This window comes from Pollachius pollachius (assembly GCF_949987615.1).
Source record: "Pollachius pollachius genome assembly, chromosome: 9".
Classification (NCBI taxonomy): domain Eukaryota; kingdom Metazoa; phylum Chordata; class Actinopteri; order Gadiformes; family Gadidae; genus Pollachius; species Pollachius pollachius.
This window is the reverse complement of record NC_136942.1, coordinates 22,540,988-22,560,314: the sequence shown is the minus strand read 5'-3', so window position 1 is coordinate 22,560,314 and position 19,327 is coordinate 22,540,988. Positions and strand designations below refer to the sequence as shown.

The following is a 19,327-nucleotide window of genomic DNA, read 5'->3' as shown; positions in this document are numbered from 1 at the left end:
ATAGGAAGAAGACTTATCAAACCCCCTTGAACACAGGAAGAAGCAATAATATCAAATATCAAACCACCTGTGTTGACCTCACACACTCCTAAGGGCAAACCAAAGGACGCTGAGAAGCAGGACAGAAGGACAGAAGCAGGAGGGCGTACCGGTCGAAGCACTGGCCGTGAAGCAGGGACTTGGCGTAGCTGGTCAGGGAGGCCATGGGGCTGCCGGCGTCGTACCGCTGCTGCGTGTCGTCCAACGTCACGAAGAAGGCCGCCTTCTCGATGGCGTCCAGCGACTGCTTGTTCTTCCCCCGGCTGAAGTAGGTGACCCGGGCGTTGGCCCAAGGGGTTCTGGGTGAAGGACGGAGGGTTGGGACAACAGGGTGCATATTGTACAAAGGCCTGATATCTACATTATAAACCTAACAGAGATATTTGGATCTGCAGCTGGATGACAGGGATGATGAAGGGGGAGGAGCTTGTGGGGGGGGTGGAGCCTATAGGGGGAGGAGACTGAATGAGGGGGAGGAGCCAGAAGTCAACTACCTCGCTCCTGCAGTCAGTGCAGCCAGGAACGCCTCTCCTGGGGCAGGCTCCGATTGGTCGTTCAGAATCCTGTCCATCTGCTGCTCAATCTCCCGGGGCAACAGCAGTCGTCCGTCGTAGAAGACCCACACCTTGTAGAAGCGGCCGCGGTGGAACACAGCGATGTGTTTACTGTCGTTCACGTGCTGCAGGACGTCTGAAATGCAACCAGCCCAGCAACAAATACAGGGAAGAGACAGGGATGTGGAAGGAAGACGTTAACATGGTTTAATAGCAGTATCTCACTCTCTCTCACACACACACACACACACACACACACACACACACACACACACACACACACACACACACACACACACACACACACACACACACACACACACACACACACACACACACACACACACACACAATGGGTATGGGTAAGTAGGTCATGTAAGAGTAATGTGCTTACTGAGAAAATATGTTGTTTGGTAGCTTTTATTGAATTTCATCGTGTGGTAATTTTACCATTACCACCTCTACACCCAAATATGATAGTATGGAATTGAGTAGCACTATACCAAGTGTATCCAACACATGATACACCATTACACGACTACACATCTACGAGATGTATGTCATGGGGGGGGGAGCTGCAGGTGGAGGGAGGAGAAGGAGATGGGCGGTTGATGACCGTGGGCAGCGTGAGGCCGTCTGTTCGTCTGATGAGCATCAGCAATCAAACTCAAACGTTATTTTGAGCGTCATATCGTAAATAAGCGTTCTGCTCTGGGGTGATGCTCAGATTTCAAACAAGCAGAGGAGCCAGAAGGAGGAGTCTATGTTAGTCCCCTGCTTTCCCTGGAGCACCGTTACGCCCCATATCCAGGATGAGTTGGCTTCTGCCCCAGAGCAAGGCTGGGCGGGGAACCTGCCTCTCTAGGAACAAGGCGGGCCTCAATTCTGTTGGCCATGATTGACAGGTGCAGCATAACTGACACCATCTCAAGTTCATTTGTTAAATATATTTGAAACGCAAACTAGTACATTTTCTTTGTTTTCTATTACTGTCTGGCAATATATTGGTTGGTATTTATTATTTGTAAATCAATAAAACAATTACTAATTTATTGTCATTTTATTTTCCCTGATACAATATGGTTGGTATATTGTTTGAATATATTTGTAAGCCTGTTTTCAAAACTCAAAGAACAGGCTCCTCCGAGCTGGGTGTGGCTCTCGGATGCGAGGTACCTCCATGCTGAGCCCATAGCGAACGCACTGCAGCGCGCGCACACACACACACACACACACACACACACACACACACACACACACACACACACACACACACACACACACACACACACACACACACACACACACACACACACACACACACACACACACGCACACGCACACACAGCACTGAAGCTAGGCTCTCCTGGAGCAGGTCATGGACAGGGGCCTCCTCAGTGTTCGAGCTACGGTGCAGCTCCTTACAGCCCACACCTCCTTCTAGGTTGTGAAGAATTTGATGTAGATCAGAATTCATGACCTCTGGAGGAATAGCCTTTACACAATAGGCCTGACATGGTGGAAAAAGCCCTTTGTTCCAAGTCCAGTATACAATCCATTGGTGTGGCAATTTACTTTAAACATTGACTAAATTGACGTAGTCAACAGAGTTGAATCTGTACTCAATGGCTGTTAATTTGTATATTTTGTTGACGGACAATAAATGGAGATAATGATCAAGAGATCAGGACTTTCCACATAAAGTATCTTCTTGTGGCTCAGCCCAGCGGTCACCGTTAAGTAGGTAGAAGTTCACAGGTTTCTACATGCAATAAATTGATAACTCAGTCACTAATTATTAATTGTCCCAAGATACCAGCAAGGTCTTTATACTACAATGCCATATAATATATTATGGCAAGTAGTGTAACATCTGTTTGATTCCTGTTTAGCACTTTGTGAAACGTTTGCTAAATAACTAAATAGGTTATAATGTTTCATCATTTTTTAAATGTTTGTTTATGTACCTCACAACAACGTAATAGCGCAACTTGCAGGCTGGCGTCTCCGGTTAATGCGTGAGGGGAACATATGTAGAAAATCCATTCCTACGTTTATAAACATTTCTTTCTATTTGGCCTAAGCCAGACTTTTAATGGAACGTGTTTGACCAGACCATCCATTGGCTACATAATACATAGATATGAAATAAGCGGGGATTCAAACCTATAAGTTGCTCTTTCTTCTCATTTTAGGACTTGAGGCACCTGGCGGTTTAACCTCACATGCAAATCAGGACCGGCCACGCCAGTGGGCCAGGTCACATGCATAATCTCATACATGGGATTGGTCCGGACGGAGGGAGGCTGGGCATGCAGAGGCGGTGTGGGAGAGACGGTGCCACTAGGACTCTACCTGTGTCTACACCGGGAACACGACTGGTGTTGAACATACGCTCGTATTGGGATGAGCACATGGGGATAGTGTTTAGGAGCATGAGCTGAAAAGCAAATGGGGAGAGTCAAACAGAGAGATGATAAAACAAAACAAAAAGGTAAATGAAAACCCTGCAAGTAGCCCAGAACACACACATGGAAAGACACCTAGGGACAGCCACCTACGGACAGACAGCTAGGGGTCAGAAACCTAGGGGACAGACCCCTAGGGGACAGACCCCTTGGGATCAGAAACCTAGGGGTCAGACGCCTTGGGACAGACAGCTGGGGGTCAGAAAGCTATGGGACAGATGAGCAAGACCAGAAGGAGGATGGTTGGATTGAAAGCGGTCCTCGTAGCGGGAGGGGGGCCGAGCGGCCATCCTTCCGGTGGAGGAGGAGGAGGGGTGAGCGGTGGCAGAAACCAATGACCTACTGTCTCCATGACAACCAGTACCACAACCCTGGACCGTAGCCCTTCAAAACAGAGCCGATTTGATGCTCGGGCAAAAAAGGAAAATAGCTTGAGGGGTTTCCCTTTGGGGAAACGGAGGCAGGCCAATCAGAGAGAGTGGATCAGGGCGGTACCGGGTGTCAAAGGAGCACAGGAGGGGGTCAAGGGTTTCACACATGGATTGCCCGCGGCGATGGCGCTACGGTCGGGGGCTTGGGTCAGGGTGCAGCGTGTCAGGTGTGCCCTCCCGTCTTACCTGTCTCGGCCCCGGGCACGCGGGTGGTGTTAAACATGCGCTCCCACTGAGCAGAACACAGGGGCACCTTGTTGGCCAGCAAGTAAATCTAACGCAGCGTCCGACAAACGTGGCAGGGACAAAAACAGCAGAACAGAGACAATCTTTATTGGGCAGGTGGAGGCGCTGGAAGAGCAGGAGAGGCCCCCACCTCTACCTGAGGTGTGTATGAGGAGGCAGCCATCTATATCATGGTGTTGACTACTTCCGTCTGGATTACCAACCACGGAGGCGAATGCCACTTAACAATGTACCGACGTTTTCAGCTGACGTCTGGGCTAAAGAACGTAAACAGATGGGGTGAGGCTTGGGGCTATTTCAAGACACATGTATGGTGTGTTTAAGTGTGCAAGTTATATAAGAAACCAAGCATTTGAGCGCCATGCATGTTGGGGGGGGGGAAGACAATTGAGAGAGAAATACAACATGCGGTTGAAAACATTGGGAGGAGATTGCTGGGAACAAAACACAAGTACACAAGTAGTTCTAACCATGATCCTACAGTGATCATGTCCATATCGTAGACCCACATGCTGCCTCCAGCATGGGCTTGGTTGTAATCGACTATAGACAAAAATATACAATACTAAATCTCCCCTTTAGACCAAGCCCCTATCGCTCTGAATAAGCCATCAAAGGTATCCTTCTAAAACAGAGATCTGTATTGGCATAAGAGACGGAGAGACAGAGAGACAAAGAGACAGAGAGACACAGACAGAAAGACAGAGACACAGAGACAGACACAGAGACAGAGAGACACAGAGACAGAAAGACAGAGACAGACAGAGAGACACAGAGACAAAGAGACAAAGAGACAGAACGACAGAGAGCCAGAACGACAGAGACACAGAGAGACAGAGAGACGCAGAGAGACACAGAGACAGAGAGACACAGAGACAGAGACACAGATAGACACAGAGACGAAGACACAGAGAGACACAGACAGAGAGAGACAGAGACAGAGAGACACAGGGAGACAGAGAGACAGAGAGACAGAGTCAGAGACAGAGAGACAGAGTCAGACACAGAGACATAGAGACAGAGCGACGGATACAGAGTCACCGACAGAGTGAGACAGAGAGCTAGGAGTACTTACTGGTTTAATCTGAGCCCGGTCCAGTTTCCTCCGATACAGCATGATGGAGTGGATGGCGTTGCCAGCCCGGGCGGCTTGCACCGACGTTGGGAACACATACAGGAAGTCCTACAGAGAATGAAACCGTATTAATTGATTCATAAACATCACCATAATCCTAAACATTCCCTGTACTCGATGTCCAACTGTGGGCAAGCAGCAGGTCATGGAGAAAAGCTAGGATGAATTGGAGAATCAGGTTAGGGAAGGTAAGGCACCACAGCTCTGTTCACCGATCAGCTGCTATCTGCTTCGGCTAGTTAGCGATTATGCAAATTAACCGTGATGCATTTGTAAACATTTTACTCAACAAGTCAATCTCTTCAGAAAAGAATATCTGTTCTCAATGTCCTGAACGCGTATCAAAGAGACATGCCTGATAAAAGGAGGCTATGAAGGTAGCGTAGGCTAGACTACATGTCTGATCAGAATATTGAGGACTGATTCAACTTCCTGTTCAGCCCATCCTGGGGTTTTGAACCCTAAAGGAAGCTTTTCGTCTTGGTTTCAGGTGTCAGAGCACACCTAGTTTTACTGCCGTCATCGAATGTTAATCATCTATGTCTGTGGTTGTTAGCTAGTTGGACCAATAATGTTTGGAAAAAAAGATCAACATTTGGCAATAAGGCAATAAAATGTATTATGGTTGCAGTGTTGAGTCTTACCATGGCGTAGTAGTTGCTGTTGACCATGATTGGCCCGCGCCCTCTGAGGTAGATGTACTCTTCCCACCAATCACTGACCTGGATCAGGTAAACACAGGAGGTTTCAGATACAGGCTGCCACAGCTCCTTCTCCTCCCTGACCACGGTGACATGCCCACCTGGCCGGTTGTTTTCGCTCCTTTTAAAACGTTTGCAACTATTTCAATTTAATGTGAAATATTTGTGATATGTATAATTTTTTTTATATTATATTATTGCAGGATTTTGGGCAACCACAAAGTTTGTTTTATTTTTAGGGAATTGTTTGTTGCCCGACCAAGTCCAGCTGGCACTGGCCAAAAAGCCCGTCAAGGCTTGCGGAAAGTTGCCCTGCATTGCTTTCATGCGTATGTGCCGCTAAACCTATTTGTAGTCATCCCTTGTAAACTTGTAGAACTTGTCTCCCATATGCTTCCACCCGCTGGGTTCTCCCGTGGTGTTGCGTGGGATATATAGGGACAGGAGCCCATCCTTCAAGACAACGCTTTTATTGGCTTTGGTTTCTGCCAACGGGCCGGTGAGCTGGCCGCTCTGTCTGTCAGCCCGAGCTGCTTGTTACTTAAAGAGGACAGCTCCTTTGCGCTGCTTAGAACCAATCCTGCGTTCCTCCCTAAGAACATCAGTTGTGTTCGGAGGATATTGTGCTGAAGGCTCTTCACAGCCCGCCTCATTCTAGTGAGTCAGAGGAGGAGCGACACCCTCTGTGCCAGGTACGGGTGTCGGCGATGTACGGGAAGCGATCAGCAGTGATCAGGGATCATTATCCATGTCTCGGGTACGCTCTGCATTTGTAGAGCAGGTTATGAGTGACATCATGTGTTTTGGTGGATACCGGTTACGCCCATAAGGCCAAGCCTAGACGCCTACATTCATAGATCATACAATATTGTTTTTTATATGATTTATAAAATACATTTAATATTATCTGACGATGGCGCGGCCTGACAAATCATCCAAAATTGTAGTCACCTGATTAGGTCTATCAAACATTAATATTCAATTGTTGAAGACCAAATAATTGTGAGAAACAATTAGTCCTGAGGTTTAGTCAAGTGCACTAAATGTGAATCTGACACAAAAGGCGTGGAGAAGAGTGCTGGCCCTCCCCGACTCACATAGTTGGAGGCCCACCAGGACTTGAGCTTGAGGTACCACTGCAGCCTGGGGCCCAGGTTCTTCTCGAAGTCCTTGGCCAGACCCTCCATCCTGGCATACTGCTCGTCATCCATGAGGGGCCGGGCGGACTCCAGGTACTGCAGGAGACAGACGTCATGCGGTCAGCCCCTGGTACACCACCCCCCTCTGATAACAACCTGACCTTTAACCGTTAGTGGACGACACAGTCTGCATGCATCCTGGACTCAACTGTAACCATGGACACAACTTGCACGCCTAACCTTCCCTGGAAGGAGGGAAATTTACATATTTTTAGATGGCTTTGGGAGGGTGGGGTCATATACTAGGGGCCTGCAGAGCCCGTTGAGACTAGCAGGTTCTAAGGTGGTTCATGCTTACACCTGCCTCACGTGATCTTATCTAACAGGTACAGTAAAATCAAGGGCAGGGGGACGACTGATTGGCTGGCTTCCGCTTCGATTCAGGTCTGCTTCTGCCACTGAAGCCCAGCAGGGGACTGTTCAGATGATTAAGAAGGGCAGAGGATTAACCCAACTCTCTGGAAGCCCTCGAGTCTAACTCATCCGTTTGGTCTCTGCAGCGTTCCTTCTGTTATACACACACACACACACACACACACACACACACACACACACACACACACACACACACACACACACACACACCCTTCTGCAGGTGTCCTTCACGGGGGGCACAGGGAGGCGAGGGAGAGAGTTCTGGAAGCTGTACAGCATGGGCTTCCTCCCAGAGAACACCTTCACCAGCACCTGAAGGAGAACAGGAATCACAACACAAAGAGCAGGGCTTGATATACGCTCAACAAACACACAATGTAAATATATGGACAACAGCCAGCAACACTTGATCCAAACGTCTACCTGCTTAAGCTATTAAGCCATGTTTAAAAGCCCTAACCCTGTTTTTGATACCTGGACAACATAAGACCGCTTTGAACCTAAAATCACAGGACCTAAGGGTTCATGAGGAGTGAACCCTTGTTTAACACCGTCTGATTTAGTGTGACGTAGTAAAGCTCTTAAAACGTAACTACACGCCTGAAGGGAAATCAGGCTGGGGAGGAGAAATGTCCCTGAACATGTCTGTCCGTCTCCCCGAGTGGGAGTGAGTGAGTGAGAGTGTGTGATTGAGTGAGTGAGAGTGTGTGATTGAGTGAGTGAGAGTGTGTGATTGAGTGAGTGAGTGAGTGTGTGATTGAGTGTGTTTGAGTGAGTGAGTGAGTGAGTGAGTGAGTGAGTGAGTTATTGAGTGACTGAGTGACTGAGTGACTGAGTGTGAGTAAGTGACTGAGTGTGAGTGGGTGTAAGTGAGTGGCTGAGTGTGAGTGAGAGAGTTTGAGTGACTGAGAGTGAGTGAGGGAGTATGTGTGATTGAGTGAGTGAGAGTGAATAAGAGTGCGCGAGTAAGGGGGTGTGTGAGTGAGAGTGTGAGATAGTGTTAGTGAGTTAGTACGAGTGTGTGAGTCAATGTGTGAGTGAGAGTGTGTGTTTGTTCACCATCCAGAGTTTGGCGGACCAGGACACAGAACCGTGCTGGACGTACATCCAGCCATGCCACGACAGCAGGCACTTGAGGACGTTCCGCATGACGAAGATGATGCTGACCCACAGCCCGGTGCCCACCAGCACGCCCCCCACCGCCCTCTGGCTGTCACAGGACAGGTAACGGCTGGGGAGAGACACAGGGAGGCACAGGAGGGGGACAGAAGGACGGACAGAGGGAGGTAGAGGAGAACGGACATAAGGAAGGTAGGAGGGACAGGAGGAGGGACATGGGGAGGGACAGAGGGAGGGACATGGGGAGAGACATGGGGAGGGACAGGGGGAGAGACATGGGGAGAGACATGGGGAGGGACAGGGGGAGAGACATGGGGAGGGACAGAGGGAGGGACATGGGGAGGGACAGGGGGAGAGACAGGGGGAGAGACATGGGGAGAGACATTGGGAGGGACAGAGGGAGGGACAGAGGGAGGGACATGGGGAGAGACATGGGGAGGGACAGGGGGAGAGACATGGGGAGGGACATGGGGAGGGACAGGGGGAGAGACAGAGGGAGGGACAGGGGGAGAGACATGGGGAGAGACATGGGGAGGGACAGGGGGAGAGACATGGGGAGGGACAGGGGGAGGGACAGGGGGAGAGACATGGGGAGGGACATGGGGAGGGACAGGGGGAGAGACATGGGGAGGGACATGGGGAGAGACATGGGGAGGGACAGAGGGAGGGACAGGGGGAGAGACATGGGGAGGGACAGGGGGAGGGACAGGGGGAGAGACATGGGGAGGGACAGGGGGAGGGACAGGGGGAGAGACAGGGGGAGGGACAGAGGGAGGGACAGGGGGAGGGAATGAGGAAGGAAAAGAACACCCTGAGTAACAATCTTTTAAAGGTCATTTATTATTTAACGAGCACCATTGTAAGTTAATAAGCGACAACAGATTATCATTTGTTTCCTAATTTAATAATTAATTGGTCTCCACCAACACAAATAGTTACGCGACTGGACTGTTGCCAAGCAACACAAACATTCTCCTCCACACTGGCTTTCTGCTTTGTGTGGGTCTACACAGTGCTGCTCTGTACATTTATCTGTACGTTTCCATGTATCGTGCAACCAGTTTAAAAAAAGTCTATTGACAGTCACTTGGGTTGCACGTGTGATTGAGTTAACAGCTTAATCAGACATGTTGATTGATGTTCCAAAGATTGTTAACTTAGTTAAGGATTACCAGTAAAACCTTCTGAACAGAGTGTTTCACACATAGGGCAAAGTGCTCAGTCCTCATGTAATGCCTCTTGTCAAATCAAATTACTTGGAACGAACTATTGTTTAAAACGTTGATATATTGGCCTTATTCTAAATTGGACTGTCTCATAAATAGAGATATAACCCTGGAGTCATTTAAGGTAAGCATCCAGCCATGTGACCTCGTAGAGCTTGGTTTGACCAGAGCCCTAGCAAGTGAATGGGCTCACAGAACAGGAGAAAAGTGAGGCGTTGCATACCAAGCAGCTCTGCAGATCTATTCACTTGGACAGTGGGCCCTTCAGGGGCCCCAGTAAAGACAGTAGTTCTGCAGAGCTGACATCATGAGTGAATGCTAATCAAACCCCGGACAGGAAAACGCAGGAGCAGGGATATACCTCACAACGCATTTATATAATTTGTTAAATTGAAGATAGTGAGAATCATTGATATTGTGTCACTTGCTAGTAAATAACAATTAATGCAAGTAGGATTTCTAATCATTATTATTTGCATTGTCCTTTTTTTTAGTTGATAATATAAGAATTATGTTTAGCATTCATTGAAATGCAGTCTGCGTCCAACCAGTCCTTATTTACGTTAGTTCACAAAATACTCCAGACAAGTTACCAGACTTGTTTTGTCTGACAAGCAACCCAGAAAAACCAACCATTATGTTAGAATTTTGGAACAAATGACTTAAAAGGGGACATATTATGAAAACAACTCTTTATCTGGGATTTGGTGTGTTGTTTTGGGTGTCTGGTGCTCCCACACGCATACAAATTTTGAAAAAAGTCTGTACATTTTTAGTGAGATATGCATTTCTGAAAGTACCCCGCCTACAGTTACCTAACGAGCTAGTCAGTTTCGGCGCCACATCCTACGTAGAAAGGGGGCACAGTTGAATATACCTCCCACTTCCCTGTTCCCCCTCCAATAAGAGCATGGCTAAGATTTTGTGGACCAACGGACGAGCAGCTCCGGCGGGGGGAACTCGGGGGCAGCCCTGCACAGCTAAGCTCCGGGAGTACAATCCCTTTCTCTGCCGGACTGCCGCCGAAGCTTCGGCGGAAGTCTGGCCGCCATCGAAGCCGTCCGGCCGCCGCCGAAGCTTTGGCGGCAGTCCGGCGCGGGGAGCTCGGTGGCAAGTCCGGCAGCTCAGCTCCCGGAGTACAATCCCTTTCCCCTCCATGTCGTGGTTCATGGACTTCAGAGAGTGAAGGCCAAAGTTCCTTTCCCCCAATTCCTCTCAACCATGGCCGAGATATCCCCCACTACGAGTCTTTACTTGTGGTGGAAGTGGCAGAGACGTCAGACGCAGTCTTTATGATTCATAATATCATCCGAGGTGCACATAGCTTTTGGCCGTGGTTATAATATTATATAAATACTAGGGATTGGCGTGAGGAATCGATTACTCGAGTACTCCTCGTTACAAATTAACTCGGTTGGTGGACAGGCAAAGTTTAATCTAATAAAGTTTTCTGAAGCAAATGTATCAATTTTCTGTGTGGCGCCAATGGCGTGTGCCGTGTGCACAAAGCAAATGAAATGTATCAAATTTCTGCGCGGCGCATGCCGTGCTGTGAGCACAACGCCAGAATTCAAGAGGTTAAGAGATGGCGGTTAGAGCAAAGCGCAGCGAAGTAAGGAAATACTTTACAGAAATAGGAGATCAAGGGCCCTATTTTAACGGTCTGAAACGCAACTGAGAAGTGCCAAGCGCAAGTAGCTTTGTGGGCGGTTCTATGGCGATGTTGCTATTTAAACGGCGCAAAAATGACTCTTGCACCCGGCGCAAATCTAAAAAGGGTTGGTCTGAAATAGCCTAATTACCCGTAGGTGTGGTTTTGGAGTAACGTGCAATAAACCAATGAGAGTGCCAGCTCCCATCTCCTTTAAGAGCCAAGAGCACATTTGAATCTGACGAGTTGATATTTTGACAGCGCGTCTGCAGTCTCCGATGAGACAGATGCACATGAATTTCAAACTTCAAATGGCTCAGTTTATGGCCAAATAATATGGCCTTATTCACACATGGAAAAAGGTTTTCTTCCACAACTTCAGAAATACTGAGTCCTCAAATAAATTTTGGCCAAGAAAACTTAACACACATATGATATGCGGTAACTGTGGTTCTATTTAATGATATACGCAATACATTATAAACACAGTTTATCAGTATTGTATGCATTATCTTTATCGACTTGTGTTCCTAATATGCATGTGTCCCCCCGTTAATATACATTGCCATGGACTGTATTATGCGTTACGTGTTTAGTTTGTGTGTTTAAACAGATGGACGCACACACGCGCGCCCGCATTCATTAATTCTTTTACACATACACACACGCGCGCCCGCATTCATTCTTTTTAACACTCACTCGCGGTAGAACAATGTTTTCTCACAATGAAATACTCATCAATCCTAAAAGTTATGGGCATGTACACGATGTCTGTGTCAAGAAAATATGTATTTGCTGTATGGTGTTTGCAGTTGCATTGATTTAAAAGTACAACTTATTACTGCTGTATCAGCTGTTCTTTCCCAAATAATTGACCTAGAATGTGTGGCTAGGTAGATGAGAGAAGCAAAGTATATGCGCGAGGTGCACAAGCAACATTATGCATGCGCCCTAAAATAGCATCAGAACAACGCGCCACTGACTTTAAACCAGGTATTTCCTTGTTTGTGGCGCAAGTGATTTCTGAAACTGCAAAATAGCACCAGGGAACGTTTGTGCCAGAACACGCCTCCTCCTTTCGCCGAACCGCCCCTTGGGGCGCAAGATCATTCCCTAATTTACCGACGGGTGGCGCAGGAGGGAAGAGAATGCTCTGCGCCAATTGCAAACTAGCAACGACACATGCGCCAGTGAGAAAGTCAATTGCACCAGATGCAAGATAGGGCCCCATAAGGTGAAATGTAAAATATGCCAAGTGAAATTGAGCTACTAGAGTTCTACAAGTACTATGCGGCAACATATGCTCCTGAAACACAACGGCGAGTTCGGGAAAGCAGACCCGCAGCAACCAAGTGTGTCGGCTATTTTCACCGCTGCAAGACGCAGCTGTAATCCCGGCCGTGGAGAGAAGATCACAACGCTGAGTATTTTTTTAGTTAATTTGCTGCCGTTTTATTTGCAGCTTTAAATTATTTACAATGGTTAGGCTACTTGTTTCGGGTTTTTTTTAAAACCGTTACAAGCCTTTTTTCGACGTGATTTAAATTGTGAGACGCATATTTATTTTTGCAAGGAAAATGTGTTTTTAACGTTTGCAAAAATAAATAATGAATACTCTGATAACTCTGACTGTTTTGATTGAGAAAAAGCATTACATGTTTGGTTGGTAATATTGCCGTTCATCATAAGGCCTATTCCTGCTGCAGATGCGTTGCATTCTAAAAATAGATTAGATTAAACGAGTACTCGATTGATCCTCGAGGAATTCATTCGATCACTTGAGTTTGGAATTTACTACTCGTGCCCATCCCTAATAAATACCCATATATAATATTATTATTATTATTATTTTATAATATGATATAGAGCTCCAGGAGTCCGCAAACGGCAAAAATCCCTTCTCCTCCATGCTGTGGTTCAGTCTGTCAGCTCGTTGGTCAATGGGCAGCAGCTCATTTGCATTAAAGCTACAGACACCAGAAACAGTGCATTCTGAAGGGACTGGAACAGAGGGGAATAGCGGTAGGCGAGATTTCTTTTCATAAAAGCTATTTCCAGCAAACAGCTTCAAAAACATGTTTTTTAGAACTCAAATACTATGTTTACTTTTTTGGAAAACACCATAATATGTCTCCTTTAAAGAATGTTGTCCTCATCGTGAGCATGGGTTGGCTGAACTGATGACATGCTATGGCAGCACCAATTGGTATCTTGGGGTTTATTTAGTCCTGAACACACACACACACACACACACACACACACACACACACACACACACACACACACACACACACACACACACACACACACACACACACACACACACACACACCGATCTTGTACACTACAAAGTGAAACTATTGACCCACAAAGCATCTATTTGTACTAGAGGACCTTCTTCTGTCAACAAGTCATAAACAAAAACTTTAGTCATTATATCTGTAAACCACAAGATACCTCTATTACTTGGCTGTGTTCTAATCTAGTCACCGAATTGCCTTTGACAGGCCATTACATTTCAATTGAACTTACACTTACTACTCTGCAGCTGATAATTAAGAAACACGCACAGGATCACTTTATAAAGCGCTTTCAGTGCTTTTAAAAGCACTGTCTAATCGTAATGAGTTTAGATTATTTTTTAGTGGTAGGATCTTATACAGGCCTTTTGAGTGCGAGGTCATGGAAACCACACATCAATGCATTAATTGTGCATTAATCAATGCACGACAATCACACAGGACCCTTCCCACCCACTCCACAATCAATACAGCTCCTTCCATCTGGTCATCTGTACAACATAGTCAACAGAACACCGGAACAAATCCCATTGCTTCCAATGCCATCTCCAACTCAAAATGCATTCCCTTCTTCACCTGAACCTCCTCATTCGGATTGTATTTGCTACAGTATTTGTGTATTTGTGCTGGTTCAAAGCTTTCAGGAATCAAACGTTTGTGTCTGTAGATGATTTTCTCTCAACGCTAAGAACTGAATGACAGCGGCCTTACCCAATAGGTATGTGCTGCCCCAGCTTGGCCACCAGGCCCTGGGAGGGGTCCAGCTGGTTGTACTTGTTGTAGGACAGGTAGGCTCCCACCACCACCATGAAGCCCCCAGGGCTGCCCGGGTACACGCCGGTCATCACCCCGTTCTGTTAACAGAGATGAGGGCATTAGTGTCACGAGGGTGTGATCAGGACATCCCAAGATCTACTGAAACCTTATTTGTCAGATCTTAGTTTATTCAGGTCCCTGTGTAAACAGATGAGTGGCTGAACACCAAAGACCAAGAGACAAGAGATACGGCTGAACGAATGTGTGGATGGTAGATAAATAATGGATGACCTACACAGGTTGATACTTTGTTGAATTCTTAATGAGATAAAGTAAAAATCCATACACTGTCTTATTAGGATGATCAATACCAAGATAAAAGGATTTGTCTATCTGTGTCTGTCTGTGTGTGGATAGTGAATCAGATGTAAGTCACTGGGTTTATGTGAATCTGCCTAGCTTGATTTCAACTTTATGTGACATGCAGTGAAAAATGCTGTGAGGGTTTTTTGCATGATCTTAAGCAATCCATAAATTTATCTTGGAGGGCCTGGTTCGACGCTTTCATCAAAGTAACAGAGCTCTTAATTGGTTTGTGATAAGTTGATGTAGTTTGAGTTTTGCTGCAATACTTTCTTTCCCATCAAATTGATTAAAATAAATAATATCAGCTATATAATAATACAAATATCAGTAGAAATATAGGAATAAAAAGTTGTTTTCACACTGCCAAATATGCCCTTCTTACACCTGCCTTTTTCGCGGCATGGTCGTTAACCCTGACTGAGCTAATATGCCGGCTTGATTTCGCATCCCAATTTCCCCTCTCGAACCCTTCAAATATTCAGGGTTTCATTTTCATGTAAATGCGATTAGAGGGCATTGCGGTACCAGGGGCTGGACTTGGGTAGAGGACTTGTGGCTGCATTGTCTCTACAACAGAGACAACGCAGCGACATCCACATGAGTAGTTCTAAGCTGCTCCGTAGTATGAACTGCCTCTTATTCCCCTTTTCCACTGACAGTACCAGCTCAACTCGCCTCAACCCGCCTGTTTTTTGCGTTTCCATCGTCAAAATCTGGTACCTGGTACTTTAGTCTCGCCTCCGTCTAGGTTCCATGAGAGCTGATCCGACACTTTTGTGTGACGTTAACAGCCTGCTGGCCACTGATTGGCCAGAGAGTGACGGCACTGGACGAGCACGTCGGCCGAGCCTGACACCCGACGCCAGGTGTTGTGCTGAAAATGGATCCCCGGTCTGAAATCGCAGCCCCTCCGCGTTATAGCAGTGTTTATATCATATCGTCACAAGATGAGCAACTTATCACCGAAAGCGATGTTAAATTGTATAAGCGACCCACAATGTAAGATATCACATTCACGATAATGAACTACGAGGGCACTAAAATACGTAATAGTTTACAAGTCATACATGTATGCATGATGTGACCCTAGAAAGCACAGACGAATTTAGCGAAAGCGCGTTCAAGCCGAGAGGGGGGGAAATACTGACATGTATGCCCAATATTGGCATGAAACAGTAACCAAATAGTTTAAATGGTACAATGTTCTTTGGGGTCGCGAGCATCCCGTGCTGCCGGTCAACTGATGGTTGAGTGAGCGTCTGTGAGTGCTTGGAGAAAATGCAGATTCAAACTTTAGTAAAAACCTGAACTTTTTGACAGATTTAGAATACAAGGCATCTTTTATTTTGCAAGGAATTCATTGACAGAGTAGCTTTTTTCTGTTTCCTTTCACTCGTAAACTTCTAATGTAAATGAGCATATTGGCTTCACATTGTCACGGTATTGGGAACATTTTAGGCCTAGATTATTTTCTTTGAAGTCTTTGTGTTTGCATAATCGACGAATAAGTTGCTTCGGAAATTAGGCTGCAGAATTTCGGTTCATCGACACAGGATACAAGCAGAGGCTTTATTTTAAAAAAAAAATCAGTAGTGAAGCAAAAAGTGAAGGCACTGTGTTGAAACACACTGACGTTGTATTCTAGTTGCCCCCTTGTGTCTCTAAAGCCTTAAACCAGGACATATGGTGCCATATATGGACATAGCAGACGTGACATTATCTTTTGTTATGCACGCCCGGTTAGAGGTGTAGATCCTGTTTATAGAGAGACATCCTTTTGTTGAGATTTTGGTAACAAACACTCCATATTCAGCAGTGGACAACGTTGTCAAAGGGACAGTCGGACACAGTCCCTTTGGGTTTGTGTATGATGGTGTGTGGGAGGCTCGAGGGCGGCTCACCTTGAAGCGGATGAACCGCTTCTTCCAGGAGTGGAGGCCAGAGAGGTAGATTTGTCGCAGGGCTTCATGGCACAGCTGGAGGTCGATCCCATCCGGGGTGACCGTGAACTGGAAGGCCACAGCCTGATGAGCTTCTGCCATGGTGGGCTAGTGCTGCTGGGGGTCACTGTGGAGGAGATGTCATACCCTTGATCATTACTGCCAAGAGAGAAGCCATGTACCTACATAGCTTGGTCCCACTCTGAACCAAACCATGTCAACACCAACAAACACACCTATTATTCATGTAAACAACTACATTTAGGGATCATATTTGCAGCCCACAAAGTCAAATTGTACACTTTTGAATTGAAAACAAAAGACGGGACGTTTTTTGGAAGTTGCAAATAGAAGGCAAGTTGTCCAGGCCTAAAAATAGAGACAGATTATCTTAATCGGGCCAGGGTTTTCCCATTGCATGTTCCACCTGTTCTGCATGTACTGGTATCAGGCGTTATCTGAGTGCTACGCAGTGTTACGCAGCATACACTCTTCAAGGTCTCTCTCAGGTAGCCCGGGTCCAACGTCCACACTCCCGTGTCCCTGTGGTTTAAGTCCACAGGAACACGGCCGAGAGTTTGGGATTATCGCATTAGGGGTTGACGGTGCAAAACGTGGGGTTGTTACCACAGTTTAGGGTGCAGAACTTCTGGGAGGCCAATATGGCGTAAAGCAACATTGACTTTGTTAAGAGATTTAATAATAAGTCATTTGATGGAATCACCTTTTGTATGACGTGCAACACATTTTTCTAAGTCAACACATGCATTCAAAGGAGCAGATCAAAGCTGTAGCCGAAGAGATTTCCAGGTTGCCATAAGATGTACTTCTAGATCAGAAGGCATAGACTGTTTGGTTACCATGATGCCACGGCATGGTAACCAATTTGGCTTGGTTCGAGAAGCAAGGGAATTTAACCGCCTTGACACACCAAACACAGGTGAAACTCGGGAAGAAACTATTCCTTCATAGAAGGTCAGTTTACGCTCTGAATGATGTGAAAATAGGATATATGTATACGTGTCAATCTGATTATTAAAAAAAAGCATTCATTAACAAGGGTGAAAATAACACATCTTAAGTTAAAATAAATCCATCATTGCTTTCGCATGCCCCGCACCTGCTATAGAGAAAGGTCAACCCAAACTAAATTTCAGCACTGCAAATTTTGCACCATGAAAGAGCATCTCTTCAACCAAATAGCCTTCGGGAAAATACGAAAAAGGTACGCCCAAAAAGCCTGTGGCAAATTCTATGTGCTGCTGTATGCGTAGAAAATGTGATCTAATAGTTCTCCATTCACATCGGAGCAGAAGCATCTCCCTCCCCCCAGCGGGTTGTCGATCGCGTCACGTGATCTGCATGCGCAGAATGGAACTAGGGGAAAGGTCGCGCACACACACACACACACACACACACACACACACACACACACACACACACACACACACACACACACACACACACACACAGATCAGAGGAACACCGAGCCTGAAAACAACCCGGCAAACTCTCATATCTTATGGAATATATACATTAAGGGACCTGACGTAACATACCTTCAAAAGTGTAATAGCATCCAGCCCGCCTTGTGTGCAGCCCAGCACCTCACCTCTTATGTTGTAGCTCAACAACCAGCACAACCATACAATGTAGCTATCATACAACCCACATCATAATATGAAATGTAGAGACGCGTATAGAACGACATGGGACGCATGTTGGGTCTCATATTCACAGTATTCTGGTCATTAACCACGTGGCCTGGTCAGAAGTGGGTCAACAGGCAGAACGGGATGTTTATTCACGACAATATTAAGTATTTCACTTCATGTTCATGTGAGCTGTTACTCCATCATTGTTCCCGTTCAGGAACAGTACACGTTGACCTTCAATGCGGTGCTGAGGGACCACCCGTGCAGTTCTAAAATAACCAGAATAATCCACTTGACACACATTGACCACGACCTGTCACCTCAACGTGACCATGCACAGTGCAGGATCATCGTTCCGTTTTCTTTAGTGGATGACCTTTACTTAAATTTGAACCGGATAGGTATGGCTAATACAACGCCAGACTGCAGACGATGCAGAGTTGTATTCTAAAACATTATAGATAGACAATAAATTAGTCCTCCGGCCAGTCACAAATCAGAACAAGAAACGGAGCGGACAGAGCAGATGGAGACCAGGGAAGCCAGTACCTCTCCAGACACTGGTCCTAGACTCTCTAGGTCCTCACTACAGGTCCTACTGACCTCAGGTAATGACACATCACAGGGGGACATGCATCGGGTGAACTGTGAACCGCATGTCTGCGCATTTACGGACGTTTAGTTTGGCGGTGTGCTCCTACCAGGAGCCGGCCATGTTTACGTTCCGACTTCGGAGACCTGCGGGGACGCATCGCCTCCATGAAGGACCGTCGTTTCAAACAGGGAACAGCCTACTCACCGAGCCTCCACCGGAGCTGCAGAGACGGCCTGTTAACGCGGACCTTATGGTATCTGGAGATGTGTGGATAAGGATATGTGGTTGAGGACGTCTGGCGGAGACTGCTGCTGTAAGCGGCGCATGAAGGGAAGCCAAACGTTGTACAGCACCGCCCCGTCTGAGACGTCACGTTCACCGGCAAGCCTTACCAGGGTATGGTGAAGGACGGAATGTAAGAGCAGGACTTTCTAATATCCAATACACACCGAGAATGACAGAAAATTCATGAAAAATATGAGCAATGAAATCAAGGGCATTAATTGAAAATTGTATTGTCAGGCACAGGCGGCACACCAAAGCAGCAGAAAACACCCTGCCAACATTGGGG

General features: G+C 46.6%; 1 protein-coding gene across 2 annotated transcripts in view; it reads right to left on the bottom strand.

Annotated features, from left to right (window-relative positions):
* Nucleotides 1-19,098, bottom strand: part of cpt1ab (carnitine palmitoyltransferase 1Ab (liver)) — a 28,191-nt gene extending 9,093 nt beyond the window's left edge. The window contains exons 1-11 of one of the 2 annotated variants that reach the window (XM_079743743.1): nt 18,961-19,098; nt 16,468-16,633; nt 14,156-14,298; nt 8,208-8,379; nt 7,359-7,460; nt 6,672-6,809; nt 5,518-5,595; nt 4,814-4,921; nt 3,679-3,766; nt 534-729; nt 150-338 (exon numbers count right to left, since the gene is read on the bottom strand). In XM_079743743.1, coding sequence (XP_079599869.1) covers nt 150-338; nt 534-729; nt 3,679-3,766; nt 4,814-4,921; nt 5,518-5,595; nt 6,672-6,809; nt 7,359-7,460; nt 8,208-8,379; nt 14,156-14,298; nt 16,468-16,608 — 1,355 coding nt within the window. In that variant the 5' untranslated portion in view covers nt 16,609-16,633; nt 18,961-19,098. Of the gene's footprint in view, nt 1-149; nt 339-533; nt 730-2,948; nt 3,034-3,678; nt 3,767-4,813; nt 4,922-5,517; nt 5,596-6,671; nt 6,810-7,358; nt 7,461-8,207; nt 8,380-14,155; nt 14,299-16,467; nt 16,634-18,960 lie in introns of both variants that reach the window. The other variant, XM_079743744.1, reaches the window with a different exon arrangement.
* Nucleotides 19,099-19,327: the final 229 nt, after the last annotated feature.